The 26,393-nt window shown below is 48.2% G+C and overlaps 2 protein-coding genes across 2 annotated transcripts; both read right to left on the bottom strand.

Moving 5' to 3' along the window:
• Window positions 1-2,060: 2,060 nt before the first annotated feature.
• LOC138778153 (zinc finger protein 84-like) lies at window positions 2,061-25,926 on the bottom strand. The gene is made up of 5 exons (XM_069956417.1): window positions 25,819-25,926; window positions 15,559-15,630; window positions 15,236-15,330; window positions 14,931-15,051; window positions 2,061-4,539 (listed from the first exon to the last, which is right to left on the bottom strand). Exons 2-5 carry the CDS (start codon window positions 15,593-15,595, stop codon window positions 3,050-3,052), a joined length of 1,743 nt encoding a protein of 580 aa, XP_069812518.1. The 5' UTR covers window positions 15,596-15,630; window positions 25,819-25,926; the 3' UTR covers window positions 2,061-3,049.
• On the bottom strand, window positions 12,809-14,937 carry LOC138778154 (lamina-associated polypeptide 2, isoforms alpha/zeta-like). Its single transcript, XM_069956418.1, has 2 exons — window positions 13,674-14,937; window positions 12,809-13,588 (listed from the first exon to the last, which is right to left on the bottom strand). Exons 1-2 carry the CDS (start codon window positions 13,833-13,835, stop codon window positions 13,055-13,057), a joined length of 696 nt encoding a protein of 231 aa, XP_069812519.1. The 5' UTR covers window positions 13,836-14,937; the 3' UTR covers window positions 12,809-13,054.
• Window positions 25,927-26,393: the final 467 nt, after the last annotated feature.

Below are 26,393 nucleotides of genomic sequence, written 5' to 3'. Positions count from 1 at the left end.
TATGGCTCAGTCCCTTCTTTATGGTTCCTTACTCCCGGATGCAGCGCGGTGTTATGGCTCGATCCCTTCTTTATGGTTCCTTACTCCCGGATGCAGCGCGGTGTTACGGCTCGGTCCCTTCTTTATGGTTCCTTACTCCCGGATGCAGCGCGGTGTTACGGCTCAGTCCCTTCTTTATGGTTCCTTACTCCCGGATGCAGCGCGGTGTTATGGCTCAGTCCCTTCTTTATGGTTCCTTACTCCCGGATGCAGCGCGGTGTTATGGCTCGATCCCTTCTTTATGGTTCCTTACTCCCGGATGCAGCGCGGTGTTACGGCTCGGTCCCTTCTTTATGGTTCCTTACTCCCGGATGCAGCGCGGTGTTACGGCTCAGTCCCTTCTTTATGGTTCCTTACTCCCGGATGCAGCGACTCGGTCCCTTCTTTATAGTTCCTTACTCCCGGATGCAGCGCGGTGTTATGGCTCGATCCCTTCTTTATGGTTCCTTACTCCCGGATGCAGCGCGGTGTTATGGCTCGATCCCTTCTTTATGGTTCCTTACTCCCGGATGCAGCGCGGTGTTATGGCTCGATCCCTTCTTTATGGTTCCTTACTCCCGGATGCAGCGCGGTGTTATGGCTCGATCCCTTCTTTATGGTTCCTTACTCCCGGATGCAGCGCGGTGTTACGGCTCGGTCCCTTCTTTATGGTTCCTTACTCCCGGATGCAGCGCGGTGTTATGGCTCAGTCCCTTCTTTATGGTTTCCTACTCCCGGATGCAGCGCAGTGTTACGGCTCGGTCCCTTCTTTATGGTTCCTTACTCCCGGATGCAGCGGCTTGGTCCCTTCTTTATGGTTCCTTACTTCCGGATGCAGCGCGGTGTTATGGCTCGATCCCTTCTTTATGGTTCCTTACTCCCGGATGCAGCGGCTTGGTCCCTTCTTTATGGTTCCTTACTTCCGGATGCAGCGCGGTGTTATGGCTCGGTCCCTTCTTTATGGTTTCCTACTCCCGGATGCAGCACAGTGTTACGGCTCGGTCCCTTCTTTATGGTTCCTTACTCCCGGATGCAGCGACTCGGTCCCTTCTTTATGGTTCCTTACTCCCGGATGCAGCGCGGTGTTATGGCTCGGTCCCTTCTTTATGGTTCCTTACTCCCGGATGCAGCGCGGTGTCACGGCTCGGTCCCTTCTTTATGGTTTCCTACTCCCGGATGCAGCGCGGTGTTACGGCTCGGTCCCTTCTTTATGGTTCCTTACTCCCGGATGCAGCGGCTTGGTCCCTTCTTTATGGTTCCTTACTCCCGGATGCAGCGCGGTGTTACGGCTCAGTCCCTTCTTTATGGTTCCTTACTCCCGGATGCAGCGCAGTGTTACGGCTCGGTCCCTTCTTTATGGTTCCTTACTCCCGGATGCAGCGGCTTGGTCCCTTCTTTATGGTTCCTTACTCCCGGATGCAGCGCGGTGTTATGGCTCGATCCCTTCTTTATGGTTTCCTACTCCCGGATGCAGCGCAGTGTTACGGCTCGGTCCCTTCTTCATGGTTCCTTACTCCCGGATGCAGCGGCTCGGTCCCTTCTTTATGGTTCCTTACTCCCGGATGCAGCGCAGTGTTACGGCTTGGTCCCTTCTTTATGGTTCCTTACTCCCGGATGCAGCGGCTTGGTCCCTTCTTTATGGTTCCTTACTTCCGGATGCAGCGCGGTGTTATGGCTCGATCCCTTCTTTATGGTTTCCTACTCCCGGATGCAGCGCGGTGTTACGGCTTGGTCCCTTCTTTATGGTTCCTTACTCCCGGATGCAGCGGCTTGGTCCCTTCTTTATGGTTCCTTACTTCCGGATGCAGCGCGGTGTTATGGCTCGGTCCCTTCTTTATTCCCGGATAGTAAATTGTAATGTTTCTGCGCGAGTAACACAGCGCTCTATTCTTTTGCTGTAAAGCTTTATTGTTCTGTACATCTGCTTAATAAAAACCATGGGGTGACGGACATCTAATGGGGGAGCACGGACCTGAGTGCAGGCCATCCTTAGAGGGAATGTCTGGCCTACATTTCCTTTACAGATTACAGCCGGACACAGGTTTCTTTCTCTCATTAGTTTTTATTTTCTGATTTCTGTAATTTTTTTTTTATACATTGTTCTGTATTTACAGCGAGCCCCATGGACATAGACGACAATAGACAGACTGTCCCCCTGAGATGAATGTGAGACATTACTGAGTGCGCTCTGTGACCTTTGAGAAGCTGCTATTATACTGGTACTATACAGGAGTCACATGACGCTGCAATACTGGTCACTTTACAGCAGCCTCTTCTTATCACCATAGACACAACAGGAAGTCTCAGATTAGCGAAGCAAAGAAGATGTAACCAGGTGTGCGCCACACACACACAGACACATACAGGACATGTGCGGTTTTTAGTAAAGTAACTTACATCCCTCTACCATTTTTCTTTCCTGTGAATCTGATCACTTCCTGGTTTCCTCTCTGTGACCCTGCAGTTGCCAGGAAACAGTGCAGAGACTTTCCCACAATCCTCCTTGCTGCATGTGAAGTGAAAACCAACTGTCAGTACTAATGGGACGTTTCATGTGACTACTGAATTGAGCATGTGCGACACAAGATGGTGGATGCCTGGTGGGCTGTAACCATGGCAACAGATAATGAAACTGAACAGCGCATGGGGGATTAGGGAGTCTATGTCACGATACATTGTAGGAAATGCTTGTACATTGGAAGGGTTTCATCACGATAGACCTGGTCTTCTTCACGTCACTGCCCCTTTAAGCCTAGTGGTAAGAATAAAAACCACAAGACTTCCGGATTATTTTATAATACAGATAATCAAATGGAAAATTAACATGGCGGCCTATGTCGTTACACACAGGATGTGTCCAATAGGGAGTCACCTGATCTCTCTCACCAGACACCCCAGTACTTTCCGCTATGTCCCCCCCGAACTCCCCTGTGGTGCGGGTGACCTCATCAAATAGGGGTGAAGGGTCATGACGACAATTAAGCATAACAGCTTCTTACCTATGCGAGTTCTCTGAGGAGTTTGTTTTCCTTCAAAACAACTTCTCCCCTGTGTGAATTCTCTCATATCTAACAAGATAAGATTTATCTGAAAAACATTTCCCACATTCTGAACATAAATATGGCTTTTTTCCTGTGTGACTTCTTTCATGTCTAACAAGATCCGATTTATTTGAGAAACATTTCCTACATTCTGCACATGTATATGGTTTCTCTCCGGTGTGAATTCTATCATGTATAATAAGACGTGATTTTCGTGTAAAACATTTCCCACATTCTGTACATGAATATGGCTTCTTCCCCGTGTGACTTCTGTCATGTTTCACACGATCTGATTTACTTGAGAAACATTTCTCACACTCTGAGCGTATATATGGCTTCTCCCCTGTGTGAACTCTCTCATGTAAAACAAGATTTGATCTAGCTCTAAAACATTTCCCACATTCAGAACATGAATATGGCTTAACTCCTGTATGATTTCTCTCATGTACAACAAGATTAGATTTATCTGAAAAACATTTTGCACATTCTGAACATGAATATGGCTTCTCTCCTGTGTGTATTCTTTCATGCATAACAAGATATGACTTTTGTCTAAAACATTTCCCACATTCTGAACATGAATATGGCTTCTCTCCTGTGTGACTTCTCTCATGTTTCCCAAGATATGATCTTCTCACAAAACATTTCCAACATTCTGAACATGAATATGGCTTCTCTTCTCCGTTGCTTCTCTCATGTTTAACAAGATCTGATTTACTTAAACAATTCCCACATTCTGAACATGAATGTGTCTTCACTCTTGTGTGACTTTTTTCATGCTTAACGAGACAGGATTTTTTGGTAAAACATTTCCCACATTCTGAACATGAATGCAGCGTATCCCCTGTATGACTTCTTACATGTATAACAAGGTGGGAACTGCTTATGAAACATTTTCCACATTCCGGACATAGATATGGCTTCTCTCCTGTGTGACTTCTTACATGTGTAAAAAGGTGGGATTTGGTTAAAAAACATTTCCGACATTCTTGACATGAATATGGCTTCTCTCCTGTGTGACTTCTCTGATGTGTAACAAGATGTGACCTAGTTGTAAAACATTTTTCACATTCTGAACATGGATACGGCTTCTCTCCTGTGTGACTTCTTTCATGTATAACTAAATTTGATTTATATGTAAAACATTTCCCGCATTCTGAACAAGAATGCAAATGCTTTCTTCTGTGTTGTCTTCTGTGTGTAACAAGATCTGACTTTATTGCAAAATGTCTTCCACATTCACCACACTGGAATCTTTTCCCTCCTCTATGCTTTGTCCCTGTGGTCGCAGTGTGTGACTGGTCAGGAGAAGGTTCCTCATGGTCAGGAGGATTATATGATAGATCTGTAGTGTGACGTCCTGGATGTACAGTAAGGGGGAGGAGGGCTTCTCCTGAGGAGCGCTGCTCTGCACCTTCATCCTCTTCTTTATAATTCAGCGGTAGCACGATGTTCTCCTCAGAGATATTACCGCCATTTCCTGTTGTAATAAAAAATTATTTTGTTAATTTGCTTTTGTGTTTTTATTGCAAATTGAAAAGTAGAGAAACTCTATTGTGGTGGGTCTATTGTACTGGAGTATTGTACAAGTGTATTGTATTGGTAGAAGAGACTGTCCCGGTGGAGCAGGCCAGACCGTACCCCGGGGTGTAACATGGCCTAGGCCAGACCGTACCCCGGGGTGTAACATGGCCTAGGCCAGACCGTACCCCGGGGTGTAACATGGCCTAGGCCACAGTATACAGGAGGGGATATATTCTATATTGGGGGTGTAACATAGCCCAGGCCACAGTATACAGGAGGGATATATTCTATATTGGGGATGTAACATAGCCCAGGCTACAGTATACAGGAGGGGATATATACTATACCAGGGGATGTAACATAGCCCAGGCCACAGAATACAGGAGGGATATATACTATACCAGGGGGTGTAACATAGCCCAGGCCACAGTATACAGGAGGGGATATATACTATACCAGGGGGTGTAACATAGCCCAGGCCACAGTATACAGGAGGGATATATTCTATACCGGGGGGATGTAACATAGCCCAGGCCACAGTATACAGGAGGGGATATATACTATACCGGGGGGTGTAACATAGCCCAGGCTACAGTATACAGGAGGGGATATATACTATACCAGGGGGTGTAACATAGCCCAGGCTACAGTATACAGGAGGGGATATATACTATACCAGGGGATGTAACATAGCCCAGGCCACAGTATACAGGAGGGATATATACTATACCAGGGGGTGTAACATAGCCCAGGCCACAGTATACAGGAGGGGATATATACTATACCGGGGATGTAACATAGCCCAGGCCACAGTATACAGGAGGGATATATTCTATACCTGGGGATGTAACATAGCCCAGGCCACAGTATACAGGAGGGATATATACTATACCAGGGGATGTAACATAGCCCAGGCCACAGTATACAGGAGGGGATATATACTATACTGGGGGTGTAACATAGCCCAGGCCACAGTATACAGGAGGGGATATATACTATACCAGGGGAAGTAACATAGCCCAGGCCACAGTATACAGGAGGGGATATATACTATACTGGGGATGTAACATAGCCCAGGCCACAGTATACAGGAGGGATATATACTATACTGGGGGTGTAACATAGCCCAGGCCACAGTATACAGGAGGGGATATATACTATACTGGGGGTGTAACATAGCCCAGGCCACAGTATACAGGAGGGGATATATACTATACTGGGGATGTAACATAGCCCAGGCCACAGTATACAGGAGGGATATATTCTATACCTGGGGATGTAACATAGCCCAGGCCACAGTATACAGGAGGGATATATTCTATACCTGGGGATGTAACATAGCCCAGGCCACAGTATACAGGAGGGATATATTCTATACCCGGGGTGTAACATAGCCCAGGCCACAGTATACAGGAGGGGATATATACTATACCGGGGATGTAACATAGCCCAGGCCAGAATATATCCCTCCGGCCATAATATTATCACTGGTTTTCTCACTTTATCTCTAATTTGTTCAAAAGTGCGCAGATCTTTTTTTTTTAAATCATACTCAGACACACAGCTGCTTCCTCTGGTTGGGAAATACAGTACAGTGCTTACATTATACTGACAGTAGGTGGCGCTGTTCCATCAGCTTACATTGTACTGACAGTAGGTGGCGCTGTCCCATCAGCTTACATTGCACTAACAGTAGGTGGCGCTGTCCCATCAGCTTACATAGAGCTGACAGTAGGTGGCGCCTTCCCATCAGCTTACATTGTACTGACAGTAGGTGGCGCTGTCCCATCAGCTTACATTGTACTGACAGTAGGTGGCGCTGTCCCATCAGCTTACATTGTACTGACAGTAGGTGGCGCTGTCCCATCAGCTTACATAGAGCTGACAGTAGGTGGCGCTGTCCCATCAGCTTACATAGAGCTGACAGTAGGTGGCGCTGTCCCATCAGCTTACATTATACTGACAGTAGGTGGCGCTGTCCCATCAGCTTACATTGTACTGACAGTAGGTGGCGCTGTCCCATCAGATTACATTGTACTGACAGTAGGTGGCGCTGTCCCATCAGGTTACATTATACTGACAGTAGGTGGCGCTGTCCCATCAGCTTACATTGTACTGACAGTAGGTGGCGCTGTCCCATCAGCTTACATTATACTGACAGTAGGTGGCGCTGTCCCATCAGCTTACATTACACTGACAGTAGGTGGCGCTGTCCCATCAGGTTACATTATACTGACAGTAGGTGGCGCTGTCCCATCAGCTTACATTGTACTGACAGTAGGTGGCACTGTCCCATCAGGTTACATTGCGCTGACAGTAGGTGGCGCTGTCTCATCAGCTTACATCATGCTGATAGCAGGTGGCGCTGTCCCATCAGCTTACATTACACTGACAGTAGGTAGCGCTGTCCCATCAGCTTACATTACACTGACAGTAGGTGGCGTTGTCCCATCAGCTTACATTACACTGACAGTAGGTCCCAGTACGTCCCATCAGGCCGATGAGTGCACATTTACCTCCAGTATTTGTTGATAACCGGCTCCATTCATCTTTTTTTCTTCATCTCTGACCAAGTTTTCTGAGCCTTTGTAGCTCACACATCTCCAAAACATCAGCAATCTACCCCCCACCCCTGTGCTTTCCAGTAGGATCGTTGTTCCTTCCATCCTAGGCCGTGCTGACACCTCTCCAAATGTCATGTTTATGGTTGTGCCTAAAAAGTTGGATTTTGATCTCATCTCTCCACATGACCAGAAGTCTTTGGGCTGTCTGGCCGCCCGAGTCTCTGGGCTGAGGCCTGTGTCTCTGGGCTTTCTGGTCGCCAGGGTCTCTGGGACTGTGTCTCTGGGCTGTCTGGCTGCCTGGGCCTGTGTCTCTGGGCTGAGGTTTGTGTCTCTGGGCTGAGGCCTGGGTCTCTGGGCTGTCTGGCCGCCCGGGTCTCTGGGCTGAGGCCTGTGTCTCTGGGCTGTCTGGCCGCCCGGGTCTTTGGGCTGTCTGGCTGCCCGGGTCTCTGGGCTGAGGCCTGGGTCTCTGGGCTTTCTGGTCGCCGGGGTCTCTGGGACTGTGTCTCTGGGCTGCCTGGGCCTGTGTCTCTGGGCTGTCAGGCCACCCGCGTCTCTGGGCTGAGGTTGTGGTCTCTGGGCTGAGGCCTGTGTCTCCGAGCTGTCTGGCCGCCCGTGTCTCTGGGCTGAGGCCTGTGTCTCTGGGCTGTCAGGCCACCCGCGTCTCTGGGCTGAGGTTGTGGTCTCTGGGCTGAGGCCTGTGTCTCCGAGCTGTCTGGCCGCCCGTGTCTCTGGGCTGAGGCCTGTGTCTCTGGGCTGAGGCCTGTGTCTCTGGGCTGAGGCCTGTGTCTCTGGGCTGTCTGGCCACTCGCGTCTCTGGGCTGAGGCCTGTGTCTCTGGGCTGTCTGGCCGCCCGGGTCTCTGGGCTGTCTGGCCGCTCGGGTCTCTGGGCTGAGGCCTGTGTGTCTGGGCTGTCTGGCCGTCCGGGTCTCTGGGCTGAGGCCTGTGTCTCTGGGCTGTCTGGCCGCCCGGGTCTCTGGGCTGCGGTTTGTGTCTCTGGGCTGTCTGGTCGCCCGGGTCTCTGAGCCTGTGTCTCTGGGCTGTCTGGCTGCCTGGGCCTGTGTCTCTGGGCTGTCAGGCCACCCGGGTCTCTGGGCTGAGGTTTGTGTCTCTGGGCTGTCTGGCTGTCCGGATCTCTGGGCTGAGGCCTGTGTCTCTGGGCTGTCTGGCCGCCCGGGTCTCTGGGCTGTCTGGCCGCCCGGGTCTCTGGGCTAAGGCACGGGTCTCCAAGCTGTCTGGCTGTCCGGGTCTCTGGCCGTCCGGCTTTCTGGGCTGAGGCCTGTTTCTCTGGGCTGTCTGGCCGCCCGGGTCTCTGGGCTAAGGCCCGGGTCTCCAAGCTGTCTCTCTGGGCTGAGGCCTGTGTCTGGCCGTCTGGGTCTCTGGCCGCCCAGCTCTCTGGGCTGAGGCATGTGTCTCTGGGCTGAGGCCTGTGTCTCTGGGCTGAGGCCTGTGTCTCTGGGCTGAGGCCTGTGTCTCTGGGCTGAGGCCTGTGTCTCTGGGCTGAGGCCTGTGTCTCTGGGCTGAGGCCTGTGTCTCTGGGCTGAGGCCTGTGTCTCTGGGCTGAGGCCTGTGTCTCTGGGCTGAGGCCTGTGTCTGGCCGTCCGGGTCTCTGGCCGCCCAGCTCTCTGGGCTGAGGCCTGTGTCTCTGGGCTGAGGCCTGTGTCTGGCCGTCCTGGTCTCTGGCCGCCCAGCTCTCTGGGCTGAGGCCTGCGTCTCTGGGCTGAGGCCTGTGTCTCTGGGCTGTCTGGCGTATTGTAGATACTTTGTGGCATCTGCGCAGTAATGGCTTCTTCTGGCCTCTCCACCATGCCGCCCATTTTCTTCACGCGCCTCCTTATTGTGCATCCTGAAGCAGCCGCACCGCTAGTTTTCAGAGTCCGGCATTTCAGCTGATGTTATTTGTGGGTTTTTGTGATTTAAAAAAAGAAAACCCTAGTCTGACAATAAATGGCGTCACCCGACCACTAACCATAAGAGAAAAAAAGTTGTGTGTTATCCTTTTATATTCTCTGAAAAATGGGCAAGAAAGCAAAAATTCTGACGGGATATGTAAACGTTTGAGCACAACTGTCGGTACACGCACAAGAGATGAGCAAACTCACAGCAAGTTTAGCTTCAAACACCAAGTTTTCCAGTCAGCCCTAAGCCAATTCCATCTTCTCCGGCCACCAAGAGACGACTACCGGGCGTTAGTGTCCGGTTTTGTGAAACGTCTAAGTTCACCTTTCTATTATTTCTATAATGGGGGGGGGGGCATTGATAATAGGGGGTGCACTGATAATAGGGGGCAACAGATAATAGGGGGCAGTGGATACACGTCTATCAGCTATAATTCATCTTCCCGACTCCTGACAGATCACTGTTCAGGCACGAGAAAACATGGTACCCCTCATGTATCCGTCTGTGCTTCCACAAGATGGAAAACATAAATTACTAGCCGGGTAATTTCTTTTCTTTGAGCCTATGACGGCACCCCTGGAGAGGACCACCTCCTACTCCCATTGGACAGGAAACAGGACCACTGGACCTTAAAAGAATCGCCTCCTCTCACCAGCACCAGTTTCTTAGCAAGGTTCCTAGGAGCGAAGGTTAATAAACACAGCATAGAACAATATTGTGTGTGTCTGTGTGTGTATACGTCTATCTATTCGTATATATATATATATATATGAATGAATATTATGGTTTTTTTTTTATAATCTATGGTACTTAACAGGGTGGGTATTAGGCGAGGTGCCGTCATGGGCTCAAAAAAAAGAAATTACTTTTATTAATTTTTAAGTAATTACTTTTAAGTAATTTATGTTTTCTCTTATCGCCCTATGACGGCACCCCTGGAGCGTAGACTAGGAATCTTTTTCCCCGCCTGGGGGGGGGGGGGGGGGGGGGGGGACTACTGCCTGAAGAACCCTACGTCCAAATGTAAGATCTTCTGTAGAGGACAGTTGTAGTCTGTAGTGTTTGAAAAAAGTGTGAGGGGTGCTCCATGTAGCTGTTCTGCAAATCTGTTCTAAGGGGACAGAGGCCCTCTCTGCCCATGAAGTGGCCACTGCCCTAGACGAATGTGCCCCAAAGCCCACCGGAACATCTTTTCCACTACGCTTATAGCATTCTCCAATAGTCTGTCTGATCCATCTAGAGATCGTCTGTGATGTAGCTGCTTTCCCCCTATTTTTTCCCTGAAAGGAAATGAGGAGACTGTTGCTATGTCTCCAACTTCTAGTTACATCAAGGTAGTGTAAAATAATACGTCTCACATCTAAAGTGTGGAAGGCTGCTTCTCTCTCATTAGTTGGATTATTACAAAAGGAGGGAAGTACTACCTCTTGGGTTCTATGAAAATTGGAAACAACCTTAGGGAGAAACGCAGGATCGGGTGATAGAATAATCCTGTCATCTCTGATGGTCATGTAGGGAGAGACAAAAGAAAAAGCTCTAATTTCACTAACCCTTCTAGCCGATGTGATGGCTAATAGAAAGGCTAGTTTCCAGGATAGAAACTTAATTGCTAAATCCGACATGGGTTCAGTGTTAAAGCTGAAAGGACAATGTTCAGATCCCCTGGTGGTAGTCTGGACTTAGAGGTAGGGTTAAGTCTAACTGTGGCTTTAGTGAACCTCTTAATCCAAGGATGCTCCACCAGTCTGTAATCAAATAGCGCACTCAGTGCTGACATTTGGACTTTAATGGTGCTAGGTCTTAATTTCTTCTTTAAGCCCTCCTGTAGGTAGTCCAGAATTAGGGAAATATTAGGAGGGGCTAGAACTTTAATAGGATGGTTCACAAAAGCACAGAAGGATTTCCAGGTTCTGAGGTAAATCATGAATGTTACTCTCTTACGACTTGCCAGCAATGTAGAAATCACCTGGGGAGACAGACCTCTATCAATTAGGAGCTGCCTCTCACACGCCATGCTGTCAGATGTAGATTCTGTACTGTCGGATGGTAGACTGGGCCCTGGCACAGGAGATCCCGTCTCTCTGGTAGTACCCATGGGTCGGCTATCGCCATTTTTCTTAACCAACTGAACCACACCCTTCTGGGCCAGAAGGGTGCAATGAGAATGGTATCTGCCCTGTCTTGTCTGATCTTGCGGATGACTCTGGGAAGAAGTCTGATCGGAGGAAAGAGATATAACAGGCTCTCCCCCCAGTACTGTGCCAGGGCGTCCACTGTTACAGGTCTGTCTTTCGGGCTGAGGGAGCAGAATTTTTGAACTTTCCTGTTCGCCCGTGTGGCGAATAAGTCCATCTTCGGGGTTCCCCACAGTCTGCAAATTTGCTGGAATACTTCCTGGGACAACTCCTACTCCCCCTGAGTCTGTGTCGACTGAGATAATCTGCTGTCGTGTTGTCTACTCCTCTCATATGTAAGGCTGTCAAGGAGAGGAAGTGGGGTTCTGCTAACCTGAAGATGTAGTGAGTTATTCTCATCAGGTCTGGAGATCTTGTTCCTCCTTGATGGTTGATGTAGGCCACGACTGCCGCATTGTCGGACAGAACTCTTACATTTTTCCCCTGTAGTTCTGAAAGGGCTTGTGTCAAAGATAGAAAAACGCCTTTTAGTTCTCTTACATTTTGGGACTGTCTTGCTTCTTCCGCACTCCATCTTCCCTGTAGGAGCAGGGACTCCGAATGAGCCCCCCAACCTGATGGGCTGGCGTCTGTTGTAATCGTTACAACTTCCTGGATGTTCCATGGGAACCCTCTGCAAAGATTTTCTTGTTGTTCCCACCAGAACAGGGATCTTACAGTCTGTGGAGATATAATGAAAGGTCTAGGGAATCAGGTAAACCATCCCATTCAGCTAAAATCTGTGATTGAAGCACTCTAGTATGATATTGTGCCCAGGGGACCGCTGGAATGCAGGATGCTAATAACCCCAGCAGAGACATGGCTGATCTGAAAGATACTAGGGGATGAGACCTGATCTCCCTTACTTTAGTCTGCACTAATGAAACTTTGTTATCTGGCAGGAAGGACTTTTGTAGACGAGAGTCTAAACAGATCCCCAGGAATTTACAATATTGAGTTGGAATCTTATTTGATTTATCCTCATTGACCTCCCAGCCTAGTGAGAGGAAGACTGACTGAACAAAACCAATATCTGATAGTAATGCAGACTGAGAGTTATTAACAACCAGAAAATCATCTAAATAGGGAATGATTATGATGTTCTTTTCCCTAACATGGGCCATAACCTCTGCCATTACTTTAGTAAATACTCTCGGGGCCTGGGAAATTCCAAAGGGCATAGCTGTGAACTGGAAATGATTTCCCCACCCATGTTAACTGCTCCCCTCAGATATCTCTGATGATTTGGATGCATCGGGATGTGATAGTATGCGTCTCTCAGATCAATAGTGGCCATGAAACAGAATTCTGAGAGGTTCAGAATAGCAGAGGAGATGGATTCCATTCTGAACCTCTCATAGGTGAGGACCCTATTCAGAGGTTTGAGGATAATAATGGTACGGAATGAACCATTGGGTTTCTGGACCAAAAATAAAGTGGAATAAAATCCCACCTTTCTTTGGGCTTCTGGTACTGGGATTAAAACTCTTCTGTAGTAAGGAGTTAACTTCTGCTACAAGAGCAGAGTGTTTGCGTGGGTCTGAGGATAAATCAGTACGCACAAACCTTTCCCCTGGGGAGGACGCAAAAGAAATTTTTAGGCCAAACTTTATTATGTCCAATACAAATAAACTGGCAGAGATGGTACACCATTCTGAGACATAATTTGACAACCGCCCTCCCACAGGGACCTCATGTCATTGTGCAGGTTTCTTGATATCAGAGGAGGGAAAAAGAAACCCCTTGCTTTTCTTAGCTGGCCTCCAATCCTTTCTAGTGAAAGAAATCCCCCTCCTCTTGGCTTCCTACCTCTTCCCCTGGCTGGTCTGCTGGGTTGTTAAGGGATAATAGGAAACTCCAGGACGTTGTCAAGTGCTGACCCGAAAAGGAACTTCCCTTCACAGGGAATGCCACATAACTTAGCCTTAGATGTCGTATCGCCCTTCCAATCCTTCAGCCATAAAGTGCGTCTAGCTGAGTTAGAGAAAGCGGCTGACCGGGCAGTCAGTTCTAGAGCGTCAGCAGTTGCTTCAGCCATAAAGGCTATGGCATTATCCATTGTAGAGAAGGCCTGTGTGAAATCCTGGTTAGGGTTAGTTTCTCTGACCTTGTCCTTCAGCTCTGCCATCCACACTTTCAGGGATCTAGCTACTGAAGTAGTCGCAATTAGGGGTTGGAAAGCAGATGTTGTAGCCTCCCAATTTTTCCTCAGGTATACTTCTGCTCTCTTATCCAATGGGTCCTTTATGACCGCTGAGTCCACAAATGGTAGTGCATTCCTTTTCGTAATTTTTGCCACTGGAGGGTCGATCTTAGGTGCTCCCTGCCAAGTCTCGCAGTCCTCCTGGCTGAAGGGATATTTCCTTTTATACTATAAGGAAGAAAGAAGGAAATAAATATTAAGTATGGATTTCATATAAAAATTATCCAAGCGAGAAACCCATTACTTTACTTACAGCCTGAGGGATAAAAAATTTCCTATCTGGATTTTCCCACTCATGGCTAATGAGAGACTTTATGCTCTGGTGAATAGGGAACACAAGACGCTTTTTTGGAGCCAGTTCCTGAAACATCATATCTTGTTTGGTTTTAGGTTCTGGGGTGTCGTCTATCTCCATAGTTAAGCGAACGGCTTTAACCAAAGAGTCAATATACTCCACTGGAGTAGAGGAATCATCCCCAGCAATCTCCTCTACCTCATATGCTGGTTCACTCAGATCCTCTAAAGACACCAGTTCCTGATCCTCCTCAATAGAAGGAGGGGAAATCCCAATCTGGCTAGGTCCTGCGACCTCAGTAGGCTGGGGGTCAGCCGGAGGTACCTGGACGACCACAGCAGCAGTTGTAGCATCCGAAGGTGAAGGGCGAGAAGGGAGTGAGGCCTGTAGAAAATATAATAAAAAGAACTAGGATTCAGGAGTATACCTGAAAATAATCAATACATACCCTGATTTCATGCCTAACCATGTCCCTCATATTCCTCATAAAAGAGGGTCCCTGGTCTTCCAATACACGGTTTATACAACCTCCACAAAGGGCTTTAGTATATGAGCTACTAAGTCTCTTTTTGCATATAGGACAACCTCTGTTTTTAGAACATTCTTTCCTAGCAGCTTTATCCTAGAAATAAATAATGAACTGGAATAAGATATCAGAAGAAAAAATGAAATGAATATGGGGATCTCCCCTCTTACCCCACCATTCCGCTGGAATCTCTGCTGAAGATGTCTGAGCCGCAGAGGATTGAGCAGTGTCAGCGCCTTGGGACTCCATCTGACCCAGGATAGGTAGTGAATGGTTCCCAGCTGGTAGAAACAGATTTACCGCATACACGAGCAACCCAACTAGAAACTATCGCAAGAGTGCAAGGCACTCTGAGTCTCCATGCTGCCGGTTTAAATTGTGGCGCCTGCACGCCTGGGGACTGGCTGGCTCCGCCCCCAGCCGCGGCGCTGTGCGGCACACCCTCCCACAGTCAGACTCCCGACAGGCTATTGGCCTGGAGTCTGAAGAACAAGGCCCTCAGGACTTCCAATCCTTGTTCCCAACCAGCGAAATAGAGGGCTGTAACTTCTCCTCGCTCCCCCTCCCATCAAACAAGCAATCAAGTTATGTACAGTTACATGGCCGAAGAAGGAGAAATCTGTGATCCTAGAGGATATAGGGGGATGAGGAGTATGTAATATACCCCCGCTCCATCCATTCTCCCATACCTGGTATAGCAGCTCCCGGCATCTCCTCCTCCTTCACCTCACTCATACACGGGGGATCGCCCCTCATCCTCTCTTCTTCTGCTTCATCCTCCACTTTAATATTAGTCACCTGATCTCCCCCCTGATGGGACATATAGAACAATTCAGTACAATCCAGCAGACAGGAGGGAAAATCTAACACATCAACATAAGAAACCAGCAACATGTATCTATCAGCCTCATCACATCTATGAGTGCAGGAGCAACAACCACCAGCACCGGGGGGCGCTATAGAGATATAGTGCTATAGCATCAGCCTCATCTACCTGCTGATTGTCTGCTGGGACATTTCCCTCTGGACAGTCCTGGGAATACAGAGGACGGGGACACCTCTCTGGGGGATTCCTGTCACTGCCTCCATCTGTAGGGAACACACAGGGAGACAATCCATTATACACTGCTACATGTCATCAGGAGGAGGATGGGAGGAGGAGGATGGGAGGGGGAGGAGGATGGGGGGAGGAAGAAAAGGAGGATGGGAGGAAGAGGGGGAGGAGGATGGGGGGGGGGGAGGAGGAGGATGGGAGGAGGAGGAGGATCTAGGGGCCCCCTACCCCTGCTCTCTAGAATCAGGAAAGTCTCCTCTTACCTTGTGATGTGAGGCCGGGCGGCTGATCCTCCATCATGAGCGGCTGCTCCCCCCAGTAAAGATCCTTGTATCCTGATACAGGGAGGAAAAAGTTATTTCACTCATAACACAATGTAACACCCCTCCTCCTGTAAGCTTACCTTACTGCTGGGGGGGTCACACACTGATAGTAACACAATGTAACACCCCTCCTCCTGTAAGCTTACCTTACTGCTGGGGTCACACTGATAGTAACACAATGTAACATCCCCCCTCCTGTAAGCTTACCTTACTGCTGGGGGGTCACACTGATAGTAACACAATGTAACACCCCTCCTCCTGTAAGCTTACCTTACTGCTGAGGGGGTCACACACTGATAGTAACACAATGTAACATCCCTCCTCCTGTAAGCTTACCTTACTGCTGGGGTCACACACTGATAGTAACACAATGTAACATCCCTCCTCCTGTAAGCTTACCTTACTGCTGGGGGGTCACACACTGATAGTAACACAATGTAACACCCCTCCTCCTGTAAGCTTACCTTACTGCTGGGGGGTCACACACTGATAGTAACATCCCTCCTCCTGTAAGCTTACCTTACTGCTGGGGGGGGTCACACTGATAGTAACACAATGTAACACCCCTCCTCCTGTAAGCTTACCTTACTGCTGGGGTCACACACTGATAGTAACACAATGTAACATCCCTCCTCCTGTAAGCTTACCTTACTGCTGAGGGGTCACACTGATAGTAACACAATGTAACATCCCTCCTCCTGTAAGCTTACCTTACTGCTGGGGTCACACACTGATAGTAACACAATGTAACATCCCTCCTCCTGTAAGCTTACCTTACTGCTGGGGTCACACACTGATAGTAACACAATGTAACATCCCTCCTCCTGTAAGCTTACCTTACTGCTGGGGTCACACACTGATAGTAACACAATGTAACATCCCTCCTCCTGTAAGCTTACCTTACTGCTGGGGGGTCACACACTGATAGTAACACAATGTAACACCCCTCCTCCTGTAAGCTTACCTTACTGCTGGGGGGTCACACACTGATAGTAACATCCCTCCTCCTGTAAGCTTACCTTACTGCTGGGGTCACACACTGATAGTAACACAATGTAACATCCCTCCTCCTGTAAGCTTACCTTACTGCTGGGGTCACACACTGATAGTAACACAATGTAACATCCCTCCTCCTGTAAGCTTACCTTACTGCTGGGGTCACACACTGATAGTAACACAATGTAACATCCCTCCTCCTGTAAGCTTACCTTACTGCTGGGGGGTCACACACTGATAGTAACATCCCTCCTCCTGTAAGCTTACCTTACTGCTGGGGTCACACACTGATAGTAACACAATGTAACATCCCTCCTCCTGTAAGCTTACCTTACTGCTGGGGTCACACACTGATAGTAACACAATGTAACATCCCTCCTCCTGTAAGCTTACCTTACTGCTGGGGTCACACACTGATAGTAACACAATGTAACATCCCTCCTCCTGTAAGCTTACTTTACTGCTGGGGGGGTCACACACTGATAGTAACACAATGTAACATCCCTCCTCCTGTAAGCTTACCTTACTGCTGGGGTCACACTGATAGAAACACAATGTAACATCCCTCCTCCTGTAAGCTTACCTTACTGCTGGGGTCACACTGATAGTAACACAATGTAACATCCCTCCTCCTGTAAGCTTACCTTACTGCTGGGGGGGAGGTCACACACTGATAGTAACACAATGTAACACCCCTCCTCCTGTAAGCTTACCTTTCTGCTGGGGTCACACACTGATAGTAACACAATGTAACATCCCTCCTCCTGTAAGCTTACCTTACTGCTGGGGTCACACTGATAGTAACACAATGTAACACCCCTCCTCCTGTAAGCTTACCTTACTGCTGGGGGGGTCACACTGATAGTAACACAATGTAACATCCCTCCTCCTGTAAGCTTACCTTACTGCTGGGGTCACACACTGATAGTAACACAATGTAACATCCCTCCTCCTGTAAGCTTACCTTACTGCTGGGGGGGGGTCACATACTGATAGTAACACAATGTAACATCCCTCCTCCTGTAAGCTTACCTTACTGCTGGGGGGGGTCACACTGATAGTAACACAATGTAACATCCCTCCTCCTGTAAGCTTACCTTACTGCTGGGGGGTCACACACTGATAGTAACACAATGTAACACCCCTCCTCCTGTAAGCTTACCTTACTGCTGGGGGGGGGGGTCACACTGATAGTAACACAATGTAACATCCCTCCTCCTGTAAGCTTACCTTACTGCTGGGGTCACACTGATAGTAACACAATGTAACATCCCTCCTCCTGTAAGCTTACCTTACTGCTGGGGTCACACTGATAGTAACACAATGTAACACCCCTCCTCCTGTAAGCTTACCTTACTGCTGGGGTCACACTGATAGTAACACAATGTAACATCCCTCCTCCTGTAAGCTTACCTTACTGCTGGGGGGGGGCACACACTGATAGTAACACAATGTAACATCCCTCCTCCTGTAAGCTTACCTTACTGCTGGGGTCACACACTGATAGTAACACAATGTAACATCCCTCCTCCTGTAAGCTTACCTTACTGCTGGGGGGTCACACTGATAGTAACACAATGTAACATCCCTCCTCCTGTAAGCTTACCTTACTGCTGGGAGGTCACACTGATAGTAACACAATGTAACATCCCTCCTCCTGTAAGCTTACCTTACTGCTGGGGTCACACTGATAGTAACACAATGTAACATCCCTCCTCCTGTAAGCTTACCTTACTGCTGGGGTCACACACTGATAGTAACACAATGTAACATCCCTCCTCCTGTAAGCTTACCTTACTGCTGGGGGGGGGGGGGTCACACACTGATAGTAACACAATGTAACACCCCTCCTCCTGTAAGCTTACCTTACTGCTGGGGGGGGTCACACACTGATAGTAACACAATGTAACACCCCTTCTCCTGTAAGCTTACCTTACTGCTGGGGTCACACACTGATATTAACACAATGTAACATCCCTCCTCCTGTAAGCTTACCTTACTGCTGGGGGGTCACACTGATAGTAACACAATGTAACATCCCTCCTCCTGTAAGCTTCCTTACTGCTGGGGTCACACACTGATAGTAACACAATGTAACATCCCTCCTCCTGTAAGCTTACCTTACTGCTGGGGTCACACACTGATAGTAACACAATGTAACACCCCTCCTCCTGTAAGCTTACCTTACTGCTGGGGTCACACACTGATAGTAACACAATGTAACATCCCTCCTCCTGTAAGCTTACCTTACTGCTGGGGTCACACACTGATAGTAACACAATGTAACATCCCTCCTCCTGTAAGCTTACCTTACTGCTGGGGGGAGGTCACACACTGATAGTAACACAATGTAACACCCCTCCTCCTGTAAGCTTACCTTTCTGCTGGGGTCACACACTGATAGTAACACAATGTAACATCCCTCCTCCTGTAAGCTTACCTTACTGCTGGGGGGGGGGGGGTCACACACTGATAGTAACACAATGTAACATCCCTCCTCCTGTAAGCTTACCTTACTGCTGGGGGGGGTCACACTGATAGTAACACAATGTAACATCCCTCCTCCTGTAAGCTTACCTTACTGCTGGGGGGTCACACACTGATAGTAACACAATGTAACACCCCTCCTCCTGTAAGCTTACCTTACTGCTGGGGGGGGGGGTCACACTGATAGTAACACAATGTAACATCCCTCCTCCTGTAAGCTTACCTTACTGCTGGGGTCACACTGATAGTAACACAATGTAACATCCCTCCTCCTGTAAGCTTACCTTACTGCTGGGGTCACACTGATAGTAACACAATGTAACACCCCTCCTCCTGTAAGCTTACCTTACTGCTGGGGTCACACTGATAGTAACACAATGTAACATCCCTCCTCCTGTAAGCTTACCTTACTGCTGGGGGGGGGCACACACTGATAGTAACACAATGTAACATCCCTCCTCCTGTAAGCTTACCTTACTGCTGGGGTCACACACTGATAGTAACACAATGTAACATCCCTCCTCCTGTAAGCTTACCTTACTGCTGGGGGGTCACACTGATAGTAACACAATGTAACACCCCTCCTCCTGTAAGCTTACCTTTCTGCTGGGGTCACACACTGATAGTAACACAATGTAACATCCCTCCTCCTGTAAGATTACCTTACTGCTGGAGGGTCACACTGATAGTAATACAATGTAACATCCCTCCTCCTGTAAGCTTACCTTACTGCTGGGGTCACACTGATAGTAACACAATGTAACACCCCTCCTCCTGTAAGCTTACCTTACTGCTGGGGGGGTCACACTGATAGTAACACAATGTAACATCCCTCCTCCTGTAAGCTTACCTTACTGCTGGGGTCACACACTGATAGTAACACAATGTAACATCCCTCCTCCTGTAAGCTTACCTTACTGCTGGGGGGGGGGTCACACACTGATAGTAACACAATGTAACATCCCTCCTCCTGTAAGCTTACCTTACTGCTGGGGGGTCACACACTGATAGTAACACAATGTAACACCCCTCCTCCTGTAAGCTTACCTTACTGCTGGGGGGGGGGGTCACACTGATAGTAACACAATGTAACATCCCTCCTCCTGTAAGCTTACCTTACTGCTGGGGTCACACTGATAGTAACACAATGTAACATCCCTCCTCCTGTAAGCTTACCTTACTGCTGGGGTCACACTGATAGTAACACAATGTAACACCCCTCCTCCTGTAAGCTTACCTTACTGCTGGGGTCACACTGATAGTAACACAATGTAACATCCCTCCTCCTGTAAGCTTACCTTACTGCTGGGGGGGGGGGGCACACACTGATAGTAACACAATGTAACATCCCTCCTCCTGTAAGATTACCTTACTGCTGGGGTCACACACTGATAGTAACACAATGTAACATCCCTCCTCCTGTAAGCTTACCTTACTGCTGGGGGGTCACACTGATAGTAACACAATGTAACATCCCTCCTCCTGTAAGCTTACCTTACTGCTGGGGTCACACTGATAGTAACACAATGTAACATCCCTCCTCCTGTAAGCTTACCTTACTGCTGGGGTCACACACTGATAGTAACACAATGTAACATCCCTCCTCCTGTAAGCTTACCTTACTGCTGGGGGGGGGTCACACACTGATAGTAACACAATGTAACACCCCTCCTCCTGTAAGCTTACCTTACTGCTGGGGGGGGGTCACACACTGATAGTAACACAATGTAACACCCCTTCTCCTGTAAGCTTACCTTACTGCTGGGGTCACACACTGATATTAACACAATGTAACATCCCTCCTCCTGTAAGCTTACCTTACTGCTGGGGGGTCACACTGATAGTAACACAATGTAACATCCCTCCTCCTGTAAGCTTCCTTACTGCTGGGGTCACACACTGATAGTAACACAATGTAACATCCCTCCTCCTGTAAGCTTACCTTACTGCTGAGGGGTCACACTGATAGTAACACAATGTAACATCCCTCCTCCTGTAAGCTTACCTTACTGCTGGGGTCACACACTGATAGTAACACAATGTAACATCCCTCCTCCTGTAAGCTTACCTTACTGCTGGGGTCACACACTGATAGTAACACAATGTAACATCCCTCCTCCTGTAAGCTTACCTTACTGCTGGGGTCACACACTGATAGTAACACAATGTAACATCCCTCCTCCTGTAAGCTTACCTTACTGCTGGGGGGTCACACACTGATAGTAACACAATGTAACACCCCTCCTCCTGTAAGCTTACCTTACTGCTGGGGGGTCACACACTGATAGTAACATCCCTCCTCCTGTAAGCTTACCTTACTGCTGGGGTCACACACTGATAGTAACACAATGTAACATCCCTCCTCCTGTAAGCTTACCTTACTGCTGGGGTGACACACTGATAGTAACACAATGTAACATCCCTCCTCCTGTAAGCTTACCTTACTGCTGGGGTCACACACTGATAGTAACACAATGTAACATCCCTCCTCCTGTAAGCTTACCTTACTGCTGGGGGGTCACACACTGATAGTAACATCCCTCCTCCTGTAAGCTTACCTTACTGCTGGGGTCACACACTGATAGTAACACAATGTAACATCCCTCCTCCTGTAAGCTTACCTTACTGCTGGGGTCACACACTGATAGTAACACAATGTAACATCCCTCCTCCTGTAAGCTTACCTTACTGCTGGGGTCACACACTGATAGTAACACAATGTAACATCCCTCCTCCTGTAAGCTTACTTTACTGCTGGGGGGGTCACACACTGATAGTAACACAATGTAACATCCCTCCTCCTGTAAGCTTACCTTACTGCTGGGGTCACACTGATAGAAACACAATGTAACATCCCTCCTCCTGTAAGCTTACCTTACTGCTGGGGTCACACTGATAGTAACACAATGTAACATCCCTCCTCCTGTAAGCTTACCTTACTGCTGGGGGGGAGGTCACACACTGATAGTAACACAATGTAACACCCCTCCTCCTGTAAGCTTACCTTTCTGCTGGGGTCACACACTGATAGTAACACAATGTAACATCCCTCCTCCTGTAAGATTACCTTACTGCTGGAGGGTCACACTGATAGTAATACAATGTAACATCCCTCCTCCTGTAAGCTTACCTTACTGCTGGGGTCACACTGATAGTAACACAATGTAACACCCCTCCTCCTGTAAGCTTACCTTACTGCTGGGGGGGTCACACTGATAGTAACACAATGTAACATCCCTCCTCCTGTAAGCTTACCTTACTGCTGGGGTCACACACTGATAGTAACACAATGTAACATCCCTCCTCCTGTAAGCTTACCTTACTGCTGGGGGGGGGTCACATACTGATAGTAACACAATGTAACATCCCTCCTCCTGTAAGCTTACCTTACTGCTGGGGGGGGTCACACTGATAGTAACACAATGTAACATCCCTCCTCCTGTAAGCTTACCTTACTGCTGGGGGGTCACACACTGATAGTAACACAATGTAACACCCCTCCTCCTGTAAGCTTACCTTACTGCTGGGGGGGGGGGGTCACACTGATAGTAACACAATGTAACATCCCTCCTCCTGTAAGCTTACCTTACTGCTGGGGTCACACTGATAGTAACACAATGTAACATCCCTCCTCCTGTAAGCTTACCTTACTGCTGGGGTCACACTGATAGTAACACAATGTAACACCCCTCCTCCTGTAAGCTTACCTTACTGCTGGGGTCACACTGATAGTAACACAATGTAACATCCCTCCTCCTGTAAGCTTACCTTACTGCTGGGGGGGGGCACACACTGATAGTAACACAATGTAACATCCCTCCTCCTGTAAGCTTACCTTACTGCTGGGGTCACACACTGATAGTAACACAATGTAACATCCCTCCTCCTGTAAGCTTACCTTACTGCTGGGGGGTCACACTGATAGTAACACAATGTAACATCCCTCCTCCTGTAAGCTTACCTTACTGCTGGGAGGTCACACTGATAGTAACACAATGTAACATCCCTCCTCCTGTAAGCTTACCTTACTGCTGGGGTCACACTGATAGTAACACAATGTAACATCCCTCCTCCTGTAAGCTTACCTTACTGCTGGGGTCACACACTGATAGTAACACAATGTAACATCCCTCCTCCTGTAAGCTTACCTTACTGCTGGGGGGGGGGGGGTCACACACTGATAGTAACACAATGTAACACCCCTCCTCCTGTAAGCTTACCTTACTGCTGGGGGGGGTCACACACTGATAGTAACACAATGTAACACCCCTTCTCCTGTAAGCTTACCTTACTGCTGGGGTCACACACTGATATTAACACAATGTAACATCCCTCCTCCTGTAAGCTTACCTTACTGCTGGGGGGTCACACTGATAGTAACACAATGTAACATCCCTCCTCCTGTAAGCTTCCTTACTGCTGGGGTCACACACTGATAGTAACACAATGTAACATCCCTCCTCCTGTAAGCTTACCTTACTGCTGGGGTCACACACTGATAGTAACACAATGTAACACCCCTCCTCCTGTAAGCTTACCTTACTGCTGGGGTCACACACTGATAGTAACACAATGTAACATCCCTCCTCCAGTAAGCTTACCTTACTGCTGGGGTCACACACTGATAGTAACACAATGTAACATCCCTCCTCCTGTAAGCTTACCTTACTGCTGGGGGGGAGGTCACACACTGATAGTAACACAATGTAACACCCCTCCTCCTGTAAGCTTACCTTTCTGCTGGGGTCACACACTGATAGTAACACAATGTAACATCCCTCCTCCTGTAAGCTTACCTTACTGCTGGGGGGGGGGGTCACACACTGATAGTAACACAATGTAACATCCCTCCTCCTGTAAGCTTACCTTACTGCTGGGGGGGGTCACACAGATAGTAACACAATGTAACATCCCTCCTCCTGTAAGCTTACCTTACTGCTGGGGGGTCACACACTGATAGTAACACAATGTAACACCCCTCCTCCTGTAAGCTTACCTTACTGCTGGGGGGGGGGGTCACACTGATAGTAACACAATGTAACATCCCTCCTCCTGTAAGCTTACCTTACTGCTGGGGTCACACTGATAGTAACACAATGTAACATCCCTCCTCCTGTAAGCTTACCTTACTGCTGGGGTCACACTGATAGTAACACAATGTAACAACCCTCCTCCTGTAAGCTTACCTTACTGCTGGGGTCACACTGATAGTAACACAATGTAACATCCCTCCTCCTGTAAGCTTACCTTACTGCTGGGGGGGGGCACACACTGATAGTAACACAATGTAACATCCCTCCTCCTGTAAGCTTACCTTACTGCTGGGGTCACACACTGATAGTAACACAATGTAACATCCCTCCTCCTGTAAGCTTACCTTACTGCTGGGGGGTCACACTGATAGTAACACAATGTAACACCCCTCCTCCTGTAAGCTTACCTTTCTGCTGGGGTCACACACTGATAGTAACACAATGTAACATCCCTCCTCCTGTAAGATTACCTTACTGCTGGAGGGTCACACTGATAGTAATACAATGTAACATCCCTCCTCCTGTAAGCTTACCTTACTGCTGGGGTCACACTGATAGTAACACAATGTAACACCCCTCCTCCTGTAAGCTTACCTTACTGCTGGGGGGGTCACACTGATAGTAACACAATGTAACATCCCTCCTCCTGTAAGCTTACCTTACTGCTGGGGTCACACACTGATAGTAACACAATGTAACATCCCTCCTCCTGTAAGCTTACCTTACTGCTGGGGGGGGGTCACACACTGAAAGTAACACAATGTAACATCCCTCCTCCTGTAAGCTTACCTTACTGCTGGGGGGGTCACACACTGATAGTAACACAATGTAACACCCCTCCTCCTGTAAGCTTACCTTACTGCTGGGGGGTCACACTGATAGTAACACAATGTAACATCCCTCCTCCTGTAAGCTTACCTTACTGCTGGGGTCACACTGATAGTAACACAATGTAACATCCCTCCTCCTGTAATTTTACCTTACTGCTGGGGTCACACACTGATAGTAACACAATGTAACATCCCTCCTCCTGTAAGCTTACCTTACTGCTGGGGGGGGGTCACACACTGATAGTAACACAATGTAACACCCCTCCTCCTGTAAGCTTACCTTACTGCTGGGGGGGGTCACACACTGATAGTAACACAATGTAACACCCCTTCTCCTGTAAGCTTACCTTACTGCTGGGGTCACACACTGATATTAACACAATGTAACATCCCTCCTCCTGTAAGCTTACCTTACTGCTGGGGGGTCACACTGATAGTAACACAATGTAACATCCCTCCTCCTGTAAGCTTCCTTACTGCTGGGGTCACACACTGATAGTAACACAATGTAACATCCCTCCTCCTGTAAGCTTACCTTACTGCTGGGGTCACACACTGATAGTAACACAATGTAACACCCCTCCTCCTGTAAGCTTACCTTACTGCTGGGGTCACACACTGATAGTAACACAATGTAACATCCCTCCTCCTGTAAGCTTACCTTACTGCTGGGGTCACACACTGATAGTAACACAATGTAACATCCCTCCTCCTGTAAGCTTACCTTACTGCTGGGGTCACACACTGATAGTAACACAATGTAACACCCCTCCTCCTGTAAGCTTACCTTACTGCTGGGGGGGGTCACACACTGATAGTAACACAATGTAATACCCCTTCTCCTGTAAGCTTACCTTACTGCTGGGGTCACACACTGAGGAGCAGAGATCTCCACACACAACACAACAGCAGTGACTGCCCGACCAGGAGCTGCTCTGTATCTGGTAGATGCTGGAGGTGTAGGACCTGTGATGTCACAATCATGTGACCAGTAGATGTGGGGGCGGAGCTCAACAGTGCAGAATAGAAGAGATTGTGGTGTAGGACCTGTGATCATGTGACAGGAGTGGGTGGGGCTTATTTGTAATTAAATAGATAATGGCTGAGGTAAGTGTTGTGTGTGAGATCTCTGCTCCTCATTGTGTGACCCCAGAAGTAAGGGGCGTATTACACAGGACGATCATCATGCGAAAAATCGTTATATTGTTCGAATTTAAACTGTGTAATTTCAGGCAACGATCGAAAAATTGTTCGTATGTCGTTGATCGTTGATTTAGATCTGAACCTAAAATTATCGCTAATCGTTTACTGTAAATTCGTTCGCTCAAGTTCCGCATTTTTTCACTAATCATTCAGTGTAATTGCACATTGTTCATTGTTTTGCTGGGATCAGAAGGAATAAACAATCATAGTAATAATTGCAATAACG

Source organism: Dendropsophus ebraccatus, unplaced genomic scaffold (assembly GCF_027789765.1).
Source record: "Dendropsophus ebraccatus isolate aDenEbr1 unplaced genomic scaffold, aDenEbr1.pat pat_scaffold_652_ctg1, whole genome shotgun sequence".
Lineage (NCBI taxonomy): Eukaryota > Metazoa > Chordata > Amphibia > Anura > Hylidae > Dendropsophus > Dendropsophus ebraccatus.
This window is presented reverse-complemented; position numbering and strand designations above follow the sequence as displayed.

Excerpts from the sequence above, each read along its gene's own strand:
- LOC138778154 (XM_069956418.1), bottom strand. The coding sequence starts at position 13,835 with ATGGAGATAGACGACACCCCAGAACCTAAAACCAAACAAGATATGATG. Across the intron at positions 13,589-13,673 it reads AATTTTTTATCCCTCAGGCT|TATAAAAGGAAATATCCCTT; the intron begins GTAAGTAAAGTA and ends TCTTCCTTATAG.
- LOC138778153 (XM_069956417.1), bottom strand. The coding sequence starts at position 15,595 with ATGATGGAGGATCAGCCGCCCGGCCTCACATCACAAG. Across the intron at positions 15,331-15,558 it reads GCCCGGCCTCACATCACAAG|ATGGAGGCAGTGACAGGAAT; the intron begins GTAAGAGGAGAC and ends TGTTCCCTACAG. Across the intron at positions 15,052-15,235 it reads TCCCAGCAGACAATCAGCAG|GGGGGAGATCAGGTGACTAA; the intron begins GTAGATGAGGCT and ends ATGTCCCATCAG.